Genomic DNA, 22,852 nt, shown 5'->3' with positions numbered 1-22,852 from the left:
ACTTAAAGTCGTTCAGGGCACTCTACTGCCTATAGAATTAAAAGCCTTCTATGATCTGTCAGATGTCTGTCTTTTTAGGCTGTTACCATTTCCCAACATGTACTTCATCCTATGGCCGTACTTTAGTACTTGCAGCTCCCTAAATAGGCTCTTAGGCCTAAGTGCCTCTCTACCTGCCTTTTCCTCTCCCTGGAATATCATTGCCTTTCTTAACCAGATAGTAACTTCTTACTCATCTTTGCAGCCTTTGTTACTTATGAAGTCTATTATGGCCTGGGTAGGTTAGTAGTTCCCTCTACATTGCTTCCAGAGTATTTTGTGCATTCCTTTTTTTTTTTTTATCACATTGTATTGTAATTATTCATTATACTTGTCTGCTGTTTTTAGACTGTGGAATCTTAAAGGCCCAGACCATATTTTGTTTGATCTAGCATAGAGCCTGATGCTTAGTAGGGTCAAGGTGTTCAATAATAAGAATCAAATGTAATACATCTCATAATTGAAGCTATTAAGTGATAGAGGGGAAGGGATAATATGGGAATATTTTTTTTTCCTCAAAATTTTATTTCAGGAAAATTTATAGATTAAAATGGGAATATATAGACTAGCACATAATTATGAAATAAATATACATTATGGTAAAAAATTATTTGTAATCTTTTTTTGCCTTGTTTTGCAACACCTTATTGCATTTACATTAATATTTTTTATAGGTCGAGATGGATATTGTTGAAAAACTGGTAAAAATGATACCTTGTGAGCATGAAGATCTGCTGAATATCACCCTCCGACTTTTACTAAACCTATCTTTTGACACAGGACTGAGAAATAAGATGGTTCAAGTTGGACTACTTCCCAAACTCACTGCACTTCTAGGTATGCTTTTTTTTTAAAAGATTTGTTTATTCCTCTCCCCCATCCTGACCCCGTTGTTTGTGCTCGTTGTCTGCTCTCTGTACTCTGTTTGTTGTGTGCTCTCTGTACTCGTCTTTTAGAATGCACTGGGAACTGAACCTGGGACCTCTCATTGGGAGGGAGGTACCCAATTGCTTGAGCCATATCTGCTCCCTTCTTGTTGTTCTCTCATTGTGTCTCCTCATTGTGTCATCTCATTGCATCAGCTCCTTGCATCTGCTCACTGCAGCAGCCCGTCATGTCATCTTGCTGCCTTGCTCATCGTCTTTAGGAGGCACTGGGAACTGAATCCGGAACCTCCCATGTGGGAGGTGGGCATCCAACTGCCTGAGCCACATTCACTCGCCTCTAGGTATTCTTTGAACAAATGAAGGAAGTGTTGCTTGTACTTTCCAACAATAGTAGAAAATTGAACTCTGTATAGAAAAGCCTGCTGGACAAAAGCATTCTATATATGTTCTTTGATTGGGAACTGAATACTAAAATAAGCAGAATAAATAATGAAAATGATCTGTGCCAGGATTTCCATGGTGCTATGGAAGGAAATGAAAGAGGAACTTTTAACACTTTGACTTAACTTACCTGTGAAAGTATGAAACAAGTAGGAAAAATTATTTTCTCTTCAGCATTTTTTTAAAAAGCAGTTATTTAAGTGATATTATATTCTGCCATACTTTTTAAATAATGTTTACAAATATACTAATATGTTGTATTAGGCAGCCAAAGAGGTGCTGATGCAAAGTGCCAGAAACCTGTTGGCTTTTATAAACATATTTATTTGGGGTAAAAGCTTACAGTTATAAGACCTTGAAGAGTCAAACTCAAGACTGCTTTCCCACCAAAGTCAGTTTCCACATGTCGATGCAAGATAGCTAGGCATTCTCTGTTAGGGTTCAGTCTTCTCTCTCTCAGCCACAGACTGGCATAGAGCTTGTTTCTTTCTAGGCTCAGCTGCAAACTGAGGTGAATGGCTCACCTCTCTTCACCAGGGCCACAGGATCAAAATTCTGTCCTCTGCTGTATCTATGGAGCTTTCTCTCTCTTCTTGCATTTTCTTCCGTGTGTGTCTCTTTATATCAGCCTCAAGGGGGTGGGAACTCAATCTGAGTCATGCCCTACTTACATGGTCGAATCAAAGCCCTAATCTGTTATTAAATCAAAGACATCTCTGCTGAGTCTAATACAGTCAAAGGGTATCACACCAAGAGAAACAGACCAGTTTACAAACATAATCCTTCTTTTTTAGAATTCATAGATAATATCAACTCCTACGTAAGTGGAGGCATTTTTTCTTTGTTAAGTAAAAGAAAGGCATTTTTGTATATCATAAATTCATAAATATATTGGAGGAAACAGTTTATAATAAAGTTTTCTTTTAGCTAACAGCAACATTATCTGTAGCAAGGGTAGATTTAAGAGTTAATTCTCTGTGCTCTCATATATACTGATAACCTTCTTAGCTGAGCATTAAATGTCCTTAATGATCTGGTGGATGTCTATCTTTATAGGCTACTGCCACTCCTCAAAATATACTTTACTCTGTGGTCACACTAAAGTACTTGCGGTTCCCTTAACAAGCTCTATCATGCCTAATTCCCCCTCCACCTTTTTTCTGTACCTTGAATGCCATTGCCTTTCTTAACCAGAGAGCAAATTTTCTCATTTTTTAAGACTTTGGTGCTTTGTTTCAGCAGTGCAGTTTTTCTTTTTTATATTTCTCCCTATATATTGAAAGTTTTTAATAAATTTTAAGTAGTAATTTATTCTTAAGTAGCAGAATGATTTAAAATTTAAGTTTATTCTTTCCTAGGCCATATCAATGAATTTCAGTATCTCATTGACATCATTATCTTTCTAATACTAATTACAGTTAACTAGTTAATCTTTATTGAATACTTTTCCAGTCATTATGCTATGTGCTTAAAGTACATTATCTCAGGGAATCACCATTTGAGATAAGTAATTTACTTTACTCAGGATGATTATAGAGGTGATAAGAGACAGTGCTTAAATCCAAACTCAGGCCTAATTGCTGCCAAAGTTTGATTTATTAACTACTGTATGATTAAGTAGGCCAGAAAGAAGTATAAATTAAAAGTTCAGGTCTCCAAGACCCCTCAAAGAATAAGTTTTAAGGAAGACCCACCTTTTCCTTTCTCAGAATAGGAAAACCTTTAGTCCATTGGTCAGTTTAGGAATGTTTGTTCTGTTGGTCAGTACACAGATACTACACAGAACTTTTATTATAAATTTTAAAAGATACTCTACTGAGGAACACTTTGAAAAAAAATTTTTGTGAGAACCAAAACAGTGAAAATATTTAGGAAGAAAATAGGAATACTTTAAAACTGACAGGCTTTCATTTATACTCTCATTTATCATATATCTAGTGGAATTATGTTAAACATGAGGTCATATCTTCAGTGTATGAAGATTAATTAGTTATGCTCCTTGTCTTGAAGAATTCATAGTCTGGTTGGTTCGTTCAGTACCTAGTCATCTACTTTTATGGAATATTTGCCTTGTAAGATTTGATGAGGAAACAAATAATTTAAAAGAGATTTTCTGAAATTACTTGTATGGTAACCATTTCTATAATCTATTAACAAATTAGATAAATTTTGGGATGTAAGACATAATATTCAATACGTAAATTAATATTTCTTTTGTCTCTCTTAGAGCTCAGTTTCTGGAGTCAGACTGTCCTATTAGAATTGTGACTGTTTACTTCTACTGTGTGATCTTGGGCAAAATTACCCCAATTTTTTGTGACTCAGTTCATTATTTCTAAAATGGGGTTAATAATTATAATCAAGAGTTCATTTGATGATTAAATGAGGTATTGTATGGAAAGTGCATAGAATAGTCCCTGTTGCATTATATTTTCTTAAAAAATGTTAGCAATTATTATCATTTTTCTAATCCACATCACTATTAATTGTACAAACTTAGTGCTGCTAACTCAGCTTTCTCTAAGTTATAGTCATCTTTTTTTATAGCCTTTTTGACAAATTAGATGACTTTATTATTATTTCCCTGTGGTATGTGAGTATTTCAATTCAATTTAATAAATTCAGGAATATATTGATAATATACTGTCACAAGACACATTACTAAGTACTTTAGAGAAGTGTTTTTAAAATCTGTGTATTTATTTGGGTTCAAAAAAGAGAAAGTTCCCACATTGGTCAGGAAAATTAGAAAACTCTTCTTAGAGAAGGTGCCATTTGTGATGGACATTGAAAAATTTGTCAGTGGTGATAATTATAAAGGATGAAGAAAAGAGGCTATAGAAAGTATTTCAGATAAGTGATCAACATTAACTAAAGCATAAGTGGAGTTAGATCAATATGAGGAATGATGCATTGCTGCAGCAGTTTAGTATTGTTTATAAATTCCAAAAATAGATATTGGAATTGTGTTTGTAAACTAATCTGTTCCTCTGGGCGTATTAGCTAGTATTAGATTCAGAGGTTTCACTTTTACATGATTAAATTATGGTTAAGGCTTTGATTCAGCCACATCAGTAGGGACTCACAGAGAAAACAACATGGCAGAGGAGAGAGTTTGAGTTTTTGATGCTGGAGCCCTGGAAAATAAATACACAGGAAAAGAGCAAAGAGGAAGAAAGACAGCTCCATAGACACAGCAAAGTTCCCATGAAGAGAATGAGCCTGATAGCCTGTGGCTGCTGCTGAGCCCAGAGAGAACCGAGCCCCAGGAGAGAGACAAGACTTAACCCAATCTACAGCTGAGATTGGAAGAAGCTGAGACTACAGAGCCGGAAGAGGAAGGCTAAACTCTCGCAGAGACTGGCAGACATCTTGCTCCAACACGTGGCAATACACTTTGGTGAGGGAAATAATTTACATTTTAGGGCCTTGTGACTATAACTTTCTACCCCAAATAATTACCCTTTATAAAACCCACAAGATTTCTGTTACTTGCATAAACAACCCCTTGGCTGACTAATACAATTGCTATCTCAACTTGAGCGTAGAGTATGACTAAGGAAATAGTTGGAGATAGGTTTTAAAAAGCATGTTTATATTGTTATATGTTATTATGAAGTTTAATGCTATACTAAGAAATTTAAACAATATATTTGATGGTGGATCATTGCAGGGTTTTGAGCTGGATGAGTCATAATCAGAGCCCTGCTCCAGGGGAAATTAACCTGATATTATCATATTGGGTAGACTAGAATGAATCTAAAGATTCAAGGAGACCAATAACCTGTTGTAGTAGTTAAGACAAGAAACAAAGAAAACCTTGATTAGAGAAGAAGTCGGATGTCAGTTATGAGGGAAAAGAGATACCGCAGAGGTAAAATCAATATGATATCATAGTCATAAAGGTGAGTAGTGATAAAGTTGCCATAAAGCTCAATGGCTATTAAAATACTAGTACCAGGGACAAAAATAGAGAAATCTGAAGGAAGAGGTTTGACCAAATAAATGATGGATTTAATTTGAGACATGTCAGAGATAATCTAGACAAAGACTTCTAGTGGGCAGATAGAAATATGAATCTAGAGCTCCAGAGAGATAAAGCTTAAAAATTTAAAAATTGTCAGATAGGTGAATAAGAGTTGAAAGAGGAAACCACTGAAAGAAACATAGCAGTGAGATAGATTAGCTTATTTTTAAACAAATACATCAGAACTACATCAAGTATAGGCTGTTAATGAGCAGTGATGATTTCTTTGCCATGTTCACCTAGTGGAAAAATGAGGATGCTTTAAATAAGGAGAGCAACTGAAAACTTTTCTACCTCCTTTCGAGTCATTCTTTCATAGTTTGCTTCATTATTTTCTTTGAAATATTAATTCTGTCCTAGTTTGATTCTTTTGTGGACCCCAGAAAATTATGTTCTTAAGTTAACCCATTCCTGTGCATGTAAGGTATATAGGACCTTTTGGTTAGATTCAGTTGAAAGACCTCTTAATTAGATCACTTTTGCTTAGATCACTTCAGGGCCTTTGATTAGATTGCAGGATCCAGGATGGGTCTTAATCCATTTACTGGAGTGATTCATAAACAGAAGAAGACAGGAGAGGAAAAGTTGCCATTTTCATCCTGCCTTGTGAGAGAGGACTCCAGGATTACCTACAGCCACAGAAAGGCAGAGAAACCTTAGGAGGCTGAGAGAGAGGCTGGAGGCAAGAATCAGAGCATCCTGAAGCTGAGACAAGGCCAGAGGAAAGACTAGCTATATGCCTGAGCTCCAGGAAAAAGTGATCCTACAAAGAAACCCCTAGAGGCTGAGAGAGAGACCGGAGGCTAGAATCAGTTGAGCAGCCTAAAGCTCAAGAGACACAAGGCCTGGGGAGAGACAAGTCATATGCCTCATCGCCCTTAGCTGAACTCAGGGAGAAAATAAGCTGGGAGAAGGCAGAGCCCAGCAGCCATTTTGCCGTGCTACATGACAGGAGTCCAGAATCTGTCAGCAGCTGACCTTTGGTAAGAGAGAAAATCTCTGATGATGCCTTGATTTGGATATTTTCACAGCCTTAGAACTATAAGATTTTACTTAACAAATTCCCATTATAGAAGCCAACCCAATTCTGATAATTTTGCATTGCAGCCTTTAGCAACCTAAGACAAATTCCTAAGGCATCAGATTTACTCTATGAAGAATATTTAAAAGCTAATATTATTTTATATTATATTACATATCTAGAGATGGTTACTCTTAAAAATTTCCATCTCTGTTCTTGACTGATCTATAACAGCTGATTGAAAGCAAAATGATTTTGCTGAGATGTTTATGATTAGATCAAAAAGATTGTATGGTTCTGAATATTGGTTTCATCTATTACTAGCTGTGTGATTTAGGACGAACTATTTAACCTATATGTCAGTTTTGTTATCTGCAATAAGAAGATAAAATGATGCATGTAATAGAGAAGAGTACATGAGATAATGCAATAAATATTAGGGAAATAAAAATATGCAAAAATTATTGTCAAAGATGAACACTACGAACAATAGATATTCATAAATGGGTCTTTATTGATAAGTAACACTTATCAATATATTGATATATAACACTAAGGGTGTTTAATCATTTTGTGTGAAGTTCTTTTTAAAATCAATTACATCTTTGTTTTCTTAAATATATTCTTAAATTTATTTTTATGCCCTGAACATAATTTAAATTTTTATTTAAAAGTGACGTAATTAAAAGCTTGGACCCAGCCAGACTGCCTTGGTTCAAATGCTACATGAGTGTTAGCTATTATAATTTTTATCATTGCTTCAAGTTTGCACTTCTGAAGTTAATTTATTATGCAGGGCTATAAATGTTATTACTGTGCTCAAGGATTTCCTTTTGCTAAATGTCCCCCAGAATGCCATGCATTTTTATTTTTTTATTGTTTCTTATTATTTTTCATCTTTCTTTTTAAATTTTTTTATTGAAGTTTCTCATTCATACGTCAATATCCATAAACAATAAGTGTATAGTATAAGTTGTGAACTTAAAAAACAAACATGCATATCACATGATACAGGGCTCCCATACATTACCCCACCACCAACACCTTGTATTATTGTGAAACAATTTTTATGAACTACTAAAGAGCATCGTCAAAACATTACTACTGGAAGCAGATGTAGCTCAAGAGATTGAGCACCTTCTTTCCATGTATAAGGTCCTGGGATTGAGCCGCCATACTTCCTAAAAACAAACAAAAGGAAAAAACCATGAGGAGTGGAGTATGTGGGAACCTCTTACGTTTTTTAACATAATGTTTTGTGTGATCTATTTATCTTTAAAAAAAAAAGACAATTTAAAAGAAGAAAAAAACAACTCTCATTGGGAAACAGATGTAGCTCAGTAGTTGAACTCCTGCTTTCCATGTACAAGGTCCTGGGTTGAATCCCTGGTACTGCCTAAAAAAAAAAAAAATTACTATTAACTATAGCCAATATCTTATATTTGGTGTATTTTTCCCCCAACCCACATGGTTAATGATACCCTGTATTAGTATTATATTCTTGTTATACTTCATGGGAGAATGTTCTCATATTTGTTTCTGTTAACCACAGTCCATCTTCCAACACAGGACTCACTGTATTATTCAGTCCCATGATTTGTACAATCCATTCAAAGTGTACACTCAGGGGTTCTCATATTCATCAGTGCTGTCATCACCTCAGTCAATTTTACAATGTTTTCATAACTCCAAAAGGAAAAATCCCATATCCCCTTATATTCCCATTGGTCCCTTAGAATTGATATATCTTCTTTCCCATTCCTGCAAAATTTTTCACAATATTACTGTTAACTATAATCCATAAGTTATATTAGTTGTAATTTTCTCATGTATTACCATATACTAAACACTTTGTAAAGGAAGAAAATTCTTATACTGTTAACCACAGTTTTCATCCACCACCAAAATCACCTATTATACAGTCCCTACATTATTCTCTAGCTTTCTTTCAATTGAAATATTACATTCATAGACCATTCCTTTTGGCCACAATCACATTTATAAATCAGCAGTGTTAGTTATACTCACTATAATGTATTGTCATCAACTCTATTCATTTCCACACATTTACAATAAATCTTATTAAAAATTCTCCATACATTATTAAGCATGAGCTCCCATTTTCAACTCCCATTCAATTTCCTGGTAATGTATACTCTTGAATTTGCCTCTGTGAGTTTACTCATCATTTAATTCATTCATATTAGTGAGACATATATATTTGTCCTTTTGTGTCTGACTTAAACTTTACTCAACATAATGTCCTCAAGGTTCATCCATGTTATCATATGCATCTTGATTTCATTACTTCTAACAGCTTTATAATATTCCATTGTATGTATATACCATATTTTGTTTGTTATATACCACATTTTGTTTATATATACCACATTTTGTTTATCCACTAAGAAGTTGATGGACACTTGGTTTGTTTCCATATTTTAGGAATTGTGAATAATGCTACTATGAACATTGGTGTGCAAATGTATTTGCATCCTTGCTTTCATGTCTTCTGAATGTATTCCTAGTAATGGGATTGCTGGATCATACAGCAGTTCTATGTTTAGCTTCTTGAGGAACCACAAAGGCTGCACAATTCTACATTCCCACCAACAGTGAAGGGATGTTCTTATTTCTCCACATCCTCTCCAGCATTTACATTTTTCTGTTTTTGTAATAATGGCCATTCTATAAGGTGTAAAATGATATCACAGTGTAGTTTTGATCTACATTCCCCTAATAGCTAATCATGTTGAGTATTTTTTCATATGCTTTTTGGCCATTTGTAATTCATCTTTGGAAAAATGTCTATTCAAGTATTTGGCCCATTTTTTAATTGAGTTGCCTGTCTTAATCGTTGAGTTGTATGATCTCTTTACATAGCATGGATATCAAACCCTTATCGGATATGTGATTTCCAAATATTTTCTCACATTGAGTAGGCTGCCTTTTCACTGTATTGACAAAAACCTTTGAAGCACAAAAGTGTTTTTTCTTTTGTTACTCGTGTTTTGGGTGTAAGTTTAAGAAGCTACTGCCTACCACAGGATGTTGAAGTTGTTTCCCTACATTTTCTTCTAGAAATTTTGTGGCTGTAGCTTTTTTATTTAGGACTTTGATCCATTTTGAGTTAATTGTTGTATAAGATGTGAGATAGGGGTCCCCCTTCTTTCTTTTGTATATAGATATCCAGTTCTCCCAGCACCATTTGTTGAATACACTGTTATAGCCTAGCTGGATGGGCTTGACAGCCTTATCAAAAATTACTTTGCCATAAATTTGAGGATCTATTTCTGAACACTCATTTCTATTCCATTGGTCAATCTGTCTATCTTTATGCCAGTATCATGCTGTTTTTACCATTGTAGCTAAGTAATATGCTTTAAAGTCAGGAAGTGTGGGTCCTCCAACTTCATTCTTTTTTAAGATGTTTTTAGCTATTCAGGACCTATTACCCTTCCAAATAAATTTGATAATTTGTCTTTCCAATTCTGTAAAAAGGGCTGTTAAAGTTTTAATGGGTTGGAGTGTAAACTGTAGGTAAATTTGGTTAAAACTGACATCTTAACAATAATTAGTCTTCTAATCCATGAACATGGAATGTCCTTCCTTTTATTTAGGTCTTCTTTGGTTTTCTGAATACAGGTCCTTTATGTCCTTGGTTGAGTTTATTCCTAAATATTTGATTCTTTTAGTTTCTATTGTAAGTGGGATTTTTTTTTCCTGACTGCCTCCTCAGATCGCTTGTTAATAGTATGTAGAAACACTACTGATTTTTGTGTACTAATCTTGTATCTTGCTACTTTGCTGAATTTGTCTATTTGATCTAGTAGTTTTCTTGTGGATTTTTCAGAGTTTTCTAGATATAGAATCATGTCATCAGCAAATAGTGAAAATTTTTCTTCTTTTCCTGTTTGGATCCCTTTTATTTCTTTCTTGCCTAATTGCTCTAGTTAGAACTTCTAGCACAGTACTGAGTAACAGTGGTGATAGTAGGTGTCCTTGTCTTGTTTCCCATCTCAAGGGGAAAGCTTTCAGTCTTTCTCCATTGAGTACAATGTTAGCTGTGGGTTTTTCATATTTGCACTTTATCTTGTTGAGAAAGTTTCTTTTCCTATCTTTTGGAGTGTTTTTATCTAGAAAGGGTGCTATATTTTGTCACATACCTTTTCCACTTTAATTGAGATGATCATGTGATTTTTCTTCCTCAATTTAGTAATGTGATATATTACATCGATTTATTTTCTTGTGTGAACCACCCTTGCATATCTGGGATAAAACCCACTTGATCATGATATATAATTCTTTTAATGTGCTGTTGGATTCAATTAGCATTTTTTGAAGATTTTCATATCTATATTCATTACTGAAATTGGTCTATAATTTTCTTTCTTCATGTTATCTTTATCTGGTTTTTGTATTAGGGTAATGTTGGCATCATAGAATGAGTTTAGTGTTCCTTCCTGTTCTTTTTTTTTTTTTTAAGAGTTTGCATAAGACTGCTATTAATTCTTTGAATGATTGTCAGAATTCACCTGTGAAGCCATCTGGTCCTGGACTTTTCATCTTTGGGAGGTTTTTTGATGACTGTTTCAATCTCCTTATTTGTAATTGGTTTGTTGAGGTCTTCTGTTTCTTCTAGGGTCAATGTGGGTTGTATATTTGTTTCTAGGAATTTGTCCATTTTGTCTCCATTGTCTAGTTTGTTGATGTACAGTTTTCATAGTATCCTCTTATGATCTCTCTTATTTCTGCAGGGTCAGTTGTAATGTCCCCCTCTCATTTCTGATTTTAATTATTTATGTCTTCTCTCTTTGTTTCTTTGTTATGCACTCTAGCTAAGGGTTTGTCGATTTTGTTGATCTCAAAGAACCAACTTTTGGTTTTGTTGATTCTATTATTTTTTGTTCTCAATTTCATTTATTTCTGCCCTAATCTTTATTCTTTCCTTCTGCTTACTTTGAGATTATCTTGCTGTTCTTTTTCTAGTTCCTGCAGGTGTTCACTTAGATCTTTGATTTTAACTCTTTCTTCTTTTTTAAAGTAAGTATTGAGGACTATAAATAAATTTCCCTCTTAGTACTGCCTTCACTGCATGCTATAGGTTTTGATATGTTGTATTCTCATTTTCATTCATCTTAAGATTATTTGCTGATTTCTCTTGTGATTTCTTCTTCGACCCACTGATTGTTTAAGAGTGTGTTATTAAACTTCCATGTATTTGTGAGTTTTCTTTTCTTCACTTGTTATTTTCAGTTTCATTCCATTGTGATGAGAGCTAGTGTGTTGTATAATTTCACTCGTTTTAAATTTATTGAGACTTTGTTTTGTGACCCAACATATGGTCTATCCTGGAAAAAGGCCCTGAGCACTTAAGAAGAATATATATCCTGCTGTTTTGGGATACAATGTTCTATATATGTTCGTGAGGCCTAGTTCATTTATCATATTATTCAAGCTGTTTCCTTATTGATCCTTTATCCATTTGTTCAATCCAAAATGAGAGTGTGGTAGCCACTATTACTGGAGAGACATCTGTTTCTCTCTTCAGTTTTGCATGTGTGTGCCTCATGTATTTTGAGGTATCCTGATTAGGTGCATAAATATTTATTGTTATTTCTTATTGGTAAAGTATTCCTTTTATTAATATAAAATGTCCTTCTTCATCTGTTATAGCAGTTTTTTATTTAAAGGTCTATTTTATCCAATATTAGTATCACTACTACTGCTCTTTTTTTGATTACTGTTTGCAAGTAATATCTTTTTCTACCCTTTTACTTTCAGTCTCGTTGTGTACTTGCATATAAGGTGAGTCTCTTGTAGACAGCATATAGATGGCTGATATTTTTTTATCCATTCTGCCAATCTGTGTCCTTTGGTTGTGGAGTTCAATCCATTAACATTTAATGTTATTCCCGTAAAATCATTACCTTGTCCGTTATATCTTTTGACTTTCCATTGACCTATCTTACTAGTATCTGTGCTTTTACCCTTTTTCTTACCCTTAAATCTTCATTTCTGCACACTTTTCTAGGCCTCTCTCTCCTGTCTTTTCCTTTCAGGTTGCAGCACTCACTTTAGTTTATCTTGTAAATCTGGTCTCTTAGTGACATACTCTTTTAGTTTTTGTTTATCTGTGAAGGCTTTAAACTCACCCTCAGTTCTGAAGGACACTTTTGCCAGATAAAGATTTCTGGACTGGCAGTTTTTCTCTTTTAGAACGCTTAATATGTCATACCACTGCTTTATCACCTTCATGGTTTCTCATGAGAATTCAGTACTTTGTCCTATTGAGTGTCCCTTTCATATGATGAATTGTTTTTCTCTTGCTGCTGCTTTTGGAATTTTCCATTTCTGGCATTTGACATTCTGAACAGTAAGTGTCTCAGAGTAAGTCTATTCATATTTATCCTGTTTGGGGTACATTGTCCTTCTTGGATATTGATATTTATGTATTTCATAAGGGTTGGGAAATTTTCAGTCATTATTTTCTCAAATATTTTTTCTGCCCCTTTTCCATTCTCTTTTCCTTCTAGGACACCTATAATGCATATGTTTGTGCATTTCATGTTGTCATTCAATTCTCTGAGACCCAGTTCCATTTTTTCCATTCTTTTCTCTTTCTGTTTTCCTATCTTTTCAAATTCAGATGCTCTGTCCTCCAACTCACTTATTCTGTCCTCAACCAATTCAATCTGCTATTATATATTGCCAGTGTATTTTTAATCTCTTCTATTGTGTCTTTCATTCCCATAAGATCTTTTACTTTCCTTTACAAACTCAGAATCTTCTTTGTGTTCAGCTAGTGTCTTTTTAATATCCTTAATCTCTTTACCCATCTCATTGAATATATTAAGGAGATTTGTTTGAATATCTTTGATTAGTTGTCGCAAATCCTGTGTTTCATCTGAAGGTTTAATTTGCTCTTTTGGCTGCACCATGTCTTTCTGTTTCTTAGTATGGCTTGTTTTTTGCTGTTCTTGGCATCTGATTTTTTTTTTTTTTTTTATGTGTTCATTCTGTTCTCAGTTTCTTTAGCCCAAGGCTGGCTTTTTGTTAAAGCTTTCTCTATTCCTCCTCCATAAATGTTAGTCTGTTCTGTTTGTATTTATTTGCCTCTGTATATTTTTAATACACCTATGGTCTTCTCTCACCGCTATTTCCTGGAGAGCTAGTTTTGATAGAAGTGTTACCCTGGAGACAACCTTCCCAACACTAGTTTTCCAGTCAAATCAGACTCAGAGGATGAATCTTCAACATAGATAATCAGTCTTCTCATCCAGTTCTTCCTTGGATAGTGTACTCTTTTCTTCTGGTCTCCAGAGACCCCCAAACAGTTGACCTGGGCAGATCAATGATATATTTCTAATCTCCTGTGGTCTTGGAACCAACAACTAAACTTACTTGAACTGTATGCTTTAAAAAATCAATTCCAGATGAATACCCCGAAGTTTCTCTTCTTAGTTATGTTCTTGAGCTTCACTGCATGGACATTGTAGCACATCTTTTGAAAGTGAAGAAACCTCTTTTTCTTGATAGCAACTCTGCTTTGTTCAGAGAATTTGCATTTAGTGTATAATTGAGTTCCTGATAAGTGATTACTAGAATGGTCAAAAAAAATATTTGGTCACATATATGTTATGTATATGGAATATCGAATCATTAACTCCTAATAGAATAAGCTAAACTTTTCAATTGAGTAAGTCAATGTAATAATTTCTGATCTTTGACAGCTATAACTATATAGAAGATAAAGATGCAATAGCATGGATTTTAAAGGGATAGGAAACACTCATGTACAGTAGTGACTTTCAAACATTTTTTGCCCCAATTCGTAGTGAGACACATTTTACATAGTAAAATACACATTTAGATCACATATATGAGATGTATATATATATATATCCATATGTGTCTATTCTAGTGCATTATATATTATTTATGATATATATTATACATTTTGTTTAATATATGTAATTAAATAATATGTTCACAAAACAGTATTTACCTTTTCTATGTGCAAAGAGTTTATGGGTACATTTTTTTCATTGTACTCATAGAGGAATTAAAGAACATACAGTAGAAACAGTAGTCAGCTTGCTTTTACCTTCAGAAATTAATTCAATGTCTAATATATTTTCAGATTTCACAGATAATTATTTTAAAGAATTACCCATTACTTAGAAATTCCTTATTTTTAAAAAGATGCAAAAATGCAAAAGCAAGAGGTAGAACTTTTCAGAAGTGATTTTTAAGGGATGCTGTTTCAACTGGAAATGCTATAAGATTTTAAGTAGAATTTCTTTATTATTATTTGGTGACCCATAACTAAAACATCTTTTTTAAAGTTAATAATAGATTATTTTAACTAGAGTACAATGAATCATGAATCGTTCAAGCTTTAATAAATCTGGGCTATATGAACAGTTAATCCCCTTCTCCTTTCTCTTGAAGCATTTAACTAGTACACTGCGACCCCTGCTGTTGTAAGATTGATATTAATCACTGAATAGCATTCTTCATACAGATTTCCACATTTTCTTCAAGAATAAACTGAAAAAATACATAATTAAAGAGGGTTATATGATTTGAATAATTATTAAAGGCTGAGGGGAAGTTGTATTACAGCTCACCTCTTTTGTCACGTGAGGCTCTGAGTGAACTCTATTTCAATAGAACCAAAAAATATTTTAATATTCTGTTTTATCATATAAAGCATTTTCAATTAGGAATTTTGAATTTCTTCCTTTGACACTAGTAACATGAAAGGGATCCATAAGGAATTTTAAATATTTAAAATTTTCTCTCTTCACTTACGTCATGTCGTCTTTGAATAATTTTCTTTTCCTAGGGGTAGAGGAAAAAGGTATTATCTCTTGAAATGCTTCAAAAATTTTATTTGGTTCCATGGAAAACCTTCTATATAAATATTCCTTTGTCTGTTTTCCTTTTGTTTCATTCCACCAAAATTATTCATTTGTTTCTTATTGTACTTTTTGGTGTTATTTTCCTGAGAGTTTATAAGGATCTTAAACCTATCTCTGCTTGGTTCAGTATCAATTATGTATCTTTTCAGTTCTGGTCATCCTTATATGATACTTTGACTCTTAGTTTATTATGTCTGGCAACCTTGTTACCATCTAGAAATCTGCCATTGCCAGTGGTTTCAGCAAATGTCATTAAATGCTAATTGGATTGGGCCTAGAAAACTTGGCTCTACTTATCTGTCAGACCAAGTTTATTCCATTTTTTTTCATGGTGAGAAGTAATTTTTTAAAAGTGTGTTCAAAGATTTTTTTTGGCTCATCTGAAAATCAGATCATTAAAAGAAAAAAATCCCCTTGTCACAAGTCCTGAAGTCCCTTGACCTTGATGTGTCTCAGAGTGCTTCCTTATGACAGAGCATACTGGGTTGGAAGATTGTGAGGAAATTTCTTGCCATAGTGTATTCTTCAGTACCCTGGAGAATGTATAGATAGTGTTTCAAGAGTAACTTAAACTAAATTTTCTTAGCTTTATGTCTGTTGAACCAGGTTCATTTTTTTTTTTTTTTGGAATCTCTTTTTTTTTTTTTAAGATTTATTTATTTATTTATTTCTCTCCCCTTCCCCTCTCACCCCTGTTGTCTGTTCTCTGTGTCTATTTGCTGCATCTTCTTTGTCTGCTTCTGTTGTTGTCAGCGGCACGGGAATCTGTGTTTCTTTTTGTTGCGTCATCTTGTTGTGTCAGCTCTCTGTGTGTGGGGGGCCATTCTTGGCAGGCTGCACTTTCTTTCACACTGGGCAGCTCTCCTTACAGGGCGCACTCCTTGCACGTGGGGCTCCCCTACACGGGGGCACCCCTGCGTGGCACGACACTCCTTGCGCGCATCAACACTGCACGTGGGCCAGCTCCACACGGGTCAAGGAGGCCCAGGGTTTGAATCGCGGACCTCCCATGTGGTAGACTGACACCCTAACCACTGGGCCAAGTCCGCCACCTCATGTTCATATTTGTTGCACCTTTCAGTTGCTTTGGTTTGGATGTTTCTTAAGCTGAGGATTGTTTGATTTTTTTGCAGTTGATATTAGCACAAAAGCAAACATAATTACCCAACTGAAATGAGTTCTTTAGGAAGGGTCTAGTTCATCATGACATCTTTTCTTACATATAAAGCTTAAACTTAATGTAATGGAAGTATTTTATAGAGTTGCGTACTTTAAAAAAAAAATCCCCAGTTCATACCTGAATGGCTAAAATTCAAAACACAGACAACACCAAATGCTGATGAGGATGTGGAGCAACAGGAACTCTCATTCGTTGCTGGTAGGAATGCAAAATTGTGCAGCCATTTTGAAAGACAGTTTGGCAGTTTATTACAAAGCTAAACATAAGCTTACCATATATGAGCCAGCAATTTTACTCCTACATATTTACCCAAAGAAGTTGAAAATCATGTCCACACAAAAACCGATACACAATTGTTTATAGCAGCTTTATTCATAATTGCCAAAAATTGGAAGAAACCTTGATGACTTTCAATAAATGAATGGGTAAACAAACAGTGGCACAGCCATACAGTGGAATATTATTCACAATAAAAAGAAATGAGCCATCAAGACATAAAAAGACATGGAGAAACATTAAGTGCATATTGCTAAATGAAAGAAGCCAGTGAGAAAAGGCTACATACTATATGCTTCCAACTATATATATAACATTGTGTAAAAGGCAAAACTATAGAGATAGTAACAAGATCAGCGATTGACACAGGATAAGTGAGGACAAAGAAAATGGAGCACAAGGCACTTTTAGCACAGTGAAACTGTTCTGTATGAAACCATAATGTTGAATACATAACATTTCACATTTCTCAAAACTCATACAAGTGTATATTCAAAGAATGTTAATCTATAGACTTTAGTTACTAATAATATATCAATACTGTCTTAATATCAATTGTTATAAATACACCACACTAATGCAGTATATTAAGGGGAGTATAAATGGGAACTCTCTGTTCAATTTTTCTGTAAACTTAAAACTGCTCTAAAAGTAAGTTTATTATTTAAAAGAGGAATTGCTGTTATAAATATAAAATAGTAACACATGTGACAGGAACATACTTGTACCTTCATGTAATTATTTTACTTAAAATTGAAAAGAATTTGAAAAGTCATCCTTTAACAACTCACCAAAATATATTACACTGCAAATTACTCATTCATCTACATGCAAATAGAAAAAAAACAGGGTTTAAAAAAAAAAGGACAGAATTCACTGGCAAACTCTTTTGGACAATTTTGAGTTTACACTGTATTTTTTGTCCCTCTGTGAATAATATTGGTATATATGTTTTTTTAAATTAAGTAATGTTCTGAGCTTTGATGTCATCTTTTAAAATTTTAACTTGATTCTCAAAGGAATTTAAACTTGAGGGAATAAACCTATAAAGTATACAAGTCTCATCCTTCATATGTGAATTTTTGTGTTTGTTAAAAATAGGATAGGTACAGCCTATAGGTTGGGCAGTTCAGAGTGTTACATGTGAATTATAGGGCATCAACCAATTTCCACAGTTTCTCTGGTAAATTTTAAGTCTTTGCTGTCCATTAGAAGATTGTAGAAATTCAGGGTTTAGAGAATCAATTTTCATACTTTTTAGTCTCACAACCCCTTTATACTCTTAAAAATTATTGAGAATCCCAAAGAGTTTTGTTTATGGGGATTTTATCTGTGGATATTTATTGTATTCAGAAATAAAACAAAAAAGTGAACTATTCACTGTTTTTTCATCTGTTTGTTTGGATAGGAAAATAACTTTATTTATACTGAGCCAGGGTGGGCCAGAAGGTGTCCAGTCTCAGAACTTCTGGAACTGCTTCTTGGTGCCGCAACTTTGACAACATTGAGCACAGTGAAGTGGAGGGTCTTGCTCAGGGGCCAGCACAGTCCCACCCTGATGATGTTGCCGATCTCGACATCCCTGAAGCAGGAGGACAGGTGCACAGACATGTTCTTGTAGCACTTCTCAAAGTGGTTGTACTGGCGGATGTAATGGAGGTAGCCCCTGCAGATGACAGTGGTACTCAGCCTCTTCATATTGGTGACCATACCAGACAAGATGTGCCCTCGGTTGCTGACGTTATCAGTGAAGGGACATTTCTTGTCAATGTAGGTGCCCTTAGTGGCCTCTTTGGGTGTCTTGAAGCCCAGACAAATATTCTTATAGTAATGTGGGAGCTCCTTCTTGCCAGTTTCTCCAAGCAAGACCCTTTTCTTATTTTGGAAGAATGTCAGCTACTTTTTGGTAGGCATGCTCATTCCGGATGTCTGCCATTTTCTGGGCCACTTGAAAAAAGGAAAGGTATTCACTGTTAAATAACAAAAGCAAACCATTATATTTTAGCATAAATGTTTTCATGAAAAATAACCATATTTTCAAAAACAGAAAACAAAAAAATCAGTGAGAAGAGTGATGTTAAATCTCTTTAAAGCTAGGTTTAATAGATGGCAACTGGCTCACCTATCTCTTTCAATAATATATTATGATATCACATGTGGTATCAGCCTCTGGAAAACTCCATGGTACACTCATAAGAGAATGAGAGTAGAAAAAGGAAAATAATTTATTGGTATTGTTATAAAAATGACTTGACTTTGTGAACCATCCAGGAATACTAGGATCGCACTTTGAAAACCACTCATTTAGAACATATCATTTAAGTTTTTAATATTTATGAAATGCATATATCCCTAGTAGTAATATTATACCGGGCGTTTCAAATTAACAGCACAAATTCAGCTAGTTGACATGTTTGGCTGGACAAAAAAATATCCTTTAATTTTTTCACTTTTTTATTTTTTACCGTCCCATTCTCCCAGGGTAATTCTTACTTCCTCTTATTTTAGACATTTAGTTACATTGCCTGCATTGTCCTGTGGGTGTTTGGGTATTCAACCACCCACAAATTAGAATTATTTTTTTTTTAAGATTTATTTATGTATTTATTTCTCTCCCCCCACCCCCACCCCGGTTGTCTGTTCTCTGTGTCTATTTGCTGTGTCTTCTTTGTCCGCTTCTGTTGTTGTCAGCGGCACGGGAATCTGTATTTCTTTTGGTTGTGTCATCTTGTTGTGTCAGTTCTCCGTGTGTGCGGCACCACTCCTAGGCAGGCTGCACTTTCTTTCACGCAGGGAAGCTCTCCTTAGGGGGTGCACTGCTTGCGCGTGGGGCTCCCCTACACGGGGGACACCCCTGCATGGCAGGGCACTCCTTGCGCTCATCAGCACTGTGCATGGGCCAGCTCCACACGGGTCAGGGAGGCCCAGGGTTTGAACCACGGACCTCCCGTGTGGTAGATGGACGCCCTAACCACTGGGCCAAGTCCGCCGCCTAGAATTATTTTTAACAATGTCTTTTGTGCTTTGTGAAGGCCCTGGGGAAGATGTATCATGTTGTTGGAGGAGGGAGATTGAGGACACTGAGCACAAAGGGACAACAATATATATTGAATTCAAGATAATTAACCATTACTAGGTTGGGTTTTTGTTTTTTTTTATTTTGTTTTTTTTTTAAGATTTATTTATTTATTTATTTCTCTCCCCTTCCCCCACCCTCCACCCCAGTTGTCTGTTCTCTGTATCTGTTTGCTGCCTCTTCTTTGTCCGCTTCTGTTGTTGTCAGCGGCATGGGAATCTGTGTTTCTTTTGATTGCGTCATCTTATTGTGTCAGCTCTCCGTGAGGGCAGCACCATTTTTAGGCAGGCTGCACTTTCTTTCACGCTAGGCGGCTCTCCTTACAGGGCGCACTCCTTGTGCGTGGGGCTCCCCTACGTGGGGGACACCCCTGCGTGGCATGGCACTCCTTGCACATATCAGCACTGCGCATGGGCCAGCTCCACACGGGTCAAGGAGGCCTGGGGTTTGAATCGCGGACCTCCCATGTGGTAGACGGACACCCTAACCACTGGGCCAAGTCCACCGCCATTACTAGGTTTTTAATACTGTTCAGCAGTCACATTGCATATTCTTAGCCTGGTCAGTCTCCTACTCTCCTAAGTGAGAATTTCATTCCTTCTACTTTGTGCTCATGTATCCAGTACCTCTGTCCTCAACCTCATTCAGTTGATTCCTTTCCTTCCTATTTTATTGAGAAAATAGAATCAATCAGAAGAGAGCTCCATGAGTTGATTACATTACCACCTTTACCTTTTTTCCCACATCTGCTTTTGTACTTTTCCTTCTATGACATTATTGTGAATGAACTTGCCTCTACTCTTCACAATGGACCAATTCTCCTTCTCCATCCATTCCCTCTCACCTACTCAGTAGTCTTGTTGCATCGACATTCCCGTCGACATTCAAATATGCTATTATTTCTTCCATCTTAAGATTGTTCTTGACCTCCACTTAACTCTTTCACCCTCCAGCTATCATTCCATTTGTCTTTTTTTCTTTCCTTTTTTTTTCTTCTTCTTGTTTTTCTTCAACTGAAAAAGTAGCACATAAACTTGGTAAAATAAGAATAAAATTAAAAGTTAAGTCCCCCTTTACTGCAAAACCACTTGTGTCCTGTATTAGTCAGCCAAAGGGGTGCTGATGCAAAATACCAGGAATTGTTTGATTTTCATAAAGGGTATTTATTTGGGGTGGGAACTTACAGATACCAGGCCATAAAGCATAAGTTACTTTTCTCACCAAAGTCTATTTGGAGCAAGATGGCTGCCAATGTCTGCAAAGGTTTAGGCTTCTTGGGTTCCTACATTCCTGGGGCTTGCTTTTCTCTGGGTTCAAGGTTCCTTTCTTCCTGGGGCTGGCTTCTCTTTCCTCTGTGAACTTACTTCCCAGGGCTCCAGCTTAAGTCTTCAGCATCAAACTCCAACATCAAAACTCTAACATCAAAAACCCTCAACTCTGGCCTTTACCTTGCCTTTTATCTGTGAGTCCCCACCCACCAAGGGACGGGGAGTCAATGCACTACTGACACAATTACTTAATCAAGTAAACCTCTGAATCCAGTATAATATCATATGCCCAGAGGAAAAGACCAGCTTACAAACATAATCCAATATTTCTTTTTGGAATTCATCAATAATGTTAAACTGCTACATCTCCCTTCCTGAAGACAACTACTATTAGTAGCTTTTTGATGCATTTTTGTTTTAAACAGGGACATATTATATACATTATTCTCCCATTATGGCAAAATCCCTCAAAAGAGTTGTCTTCATTTCCTGTCTCCAATTTTTCTCTCCTTCATATACCTATTCATATTCCCCCTTCTCTCCCCCCTCCTCCCTCATTTTACTTTCTCCCTCCTTCCCTTTTGCCCTCCTTCCCTTTCTCTCTCATTTTTCTACACTCTTTTGAACTTACTGCAATTAGGCTTTCATCTCTCCTACACACACCATCACACTATTATTAAGTTCCAGTGACTTCCACATTGCTAAATCCAGTGGTCAATTCCCAGCATTCATACCACTCAACCTATGAGCGGCATTTGATACAGTTGATCTTTCCCTGCTCCTTTAATTTTTTCATTTGTTTTCCTAGGTACAGTATTCTTCTGGTTTTTCTCCTATCTAAGTGCCATTCCTTATCAGTCTCCTTTTCTGCTTCCTTTTCATCTCCCCAATCTCTAAGCATGAGAATACCCCATCAGCCCATTCCGCGGCTTAGTACTTGAACTTCTTCACTCCCTTAGTGATTTTATCCATTCCATTAAATGTTATGACTATACTGATGACCCAAATATAAATAGAAAAATAGATAATACCAACATCTTCTCTGATTTCCTTATTTCAAACATTACCACTTGCTTGCCTTATTAGTATCATAAGATTTAACATATTCTGAATTAAGTTCCTGATCTCCACCTTCTCTATTCCTTAGCATTCCCTATTTCAAATTTCACAGTCTTTGCCATCATAGTAATTGACAACTTCATCTCTCTAGTTAACCAAACCAAAAAACCCTGGGGGTTGGAGGGAAGGTTATCCTTGACTCCACTCTTTCCTTTCTCCCCTACATTCATTATGTCAGATAATCTAATCAACTGTACAAAATGTGGCTACTACTACTGCTACCACCCTGGTCCCAGCCACCGTTATCTCTCTTTAATTCAGTAGCATCCTGACTGGTCTTTGTACTTCTGTCCTCACCCATAGTCTCTTTTTAATACAGTACACAGAGTGGTTCTGTTAAAAGTTAAATCATGTGCTCACAATTCTCCAATGGCTTCCAATCTCATAAGAAGAACCAAAATCCTCACAATGCCCTACAATGCTTTATAAGTTCTATCCCCACTCCTTATTTCTCTGACTATGTCTTCTAGTACTCTCACTCTTGTTCTTTCTGTTGAGACTACATTGGCCTCCTTGCTCTGAACCTAATAGGCAGATGCCTACATTTAGGCTTTTTGTACTTCCTGTTCTCTGCCTAGGATATTCTTCTCT

At 35.6% G+C, this 22,852-nt stretch overlaps 1 protein-coding gene and 1 pseudogene across 5 annotated transcripts in view; one reads left to right on the top strand and one right to left on the bottom strand.

The window, feature by feature from the left end:
- The window catches only part of KIFAP3 (kinesin associated protein 3), a 232,873-nt gene that overhangs the window by 124,418 nt on the left and 85,603 nt on the right, over positions 1 to 22,852 (top strand). For all 5 annotated transcript variants that reach the window (XR_011645490.1, XM_058310103.2, XM_058310104.2 and 2 more), the window contains one exon: positions 714 to 876. Coding sequence is in view for 4 of the 5 variants with exons in the window: in XM_058310103.2 (XP_058166086.1) it covers positions 714 to 876 (163 nt within the window). In the remaining variant the exon portion in view is untranslated. The remainder of the gene's footprint in view (positions 1 to 713; positions 877 to 22,852) is intronic.
- LOC101439044 (small ribosomal subunit protein uS17-like) lies at positions 18,258 to 18,734 on the bottom strand (annotated as a pseudogene).

Source organism: Dasypus novemcinctus, chromosome 13 (assembly GCF_030445035.2).
Source record: "Dasypus novemcinctus isolate mDasNov1 chromosome 13, mDasNov1.1.hap2, whole genome shotgun sequence".
Classification (NCBI taxonomy): Eukaryota; Metazoa; Chordata; class Mammalia; order Cingulata; family Dasypodidae; genus Dasypus; species Dasypus novemcinctus.
The sequence above is the reverse complement of the archived record's forward strand: the minus strand, read 5'-3'. Positions and strand labels throughout refer to the sequence as shown.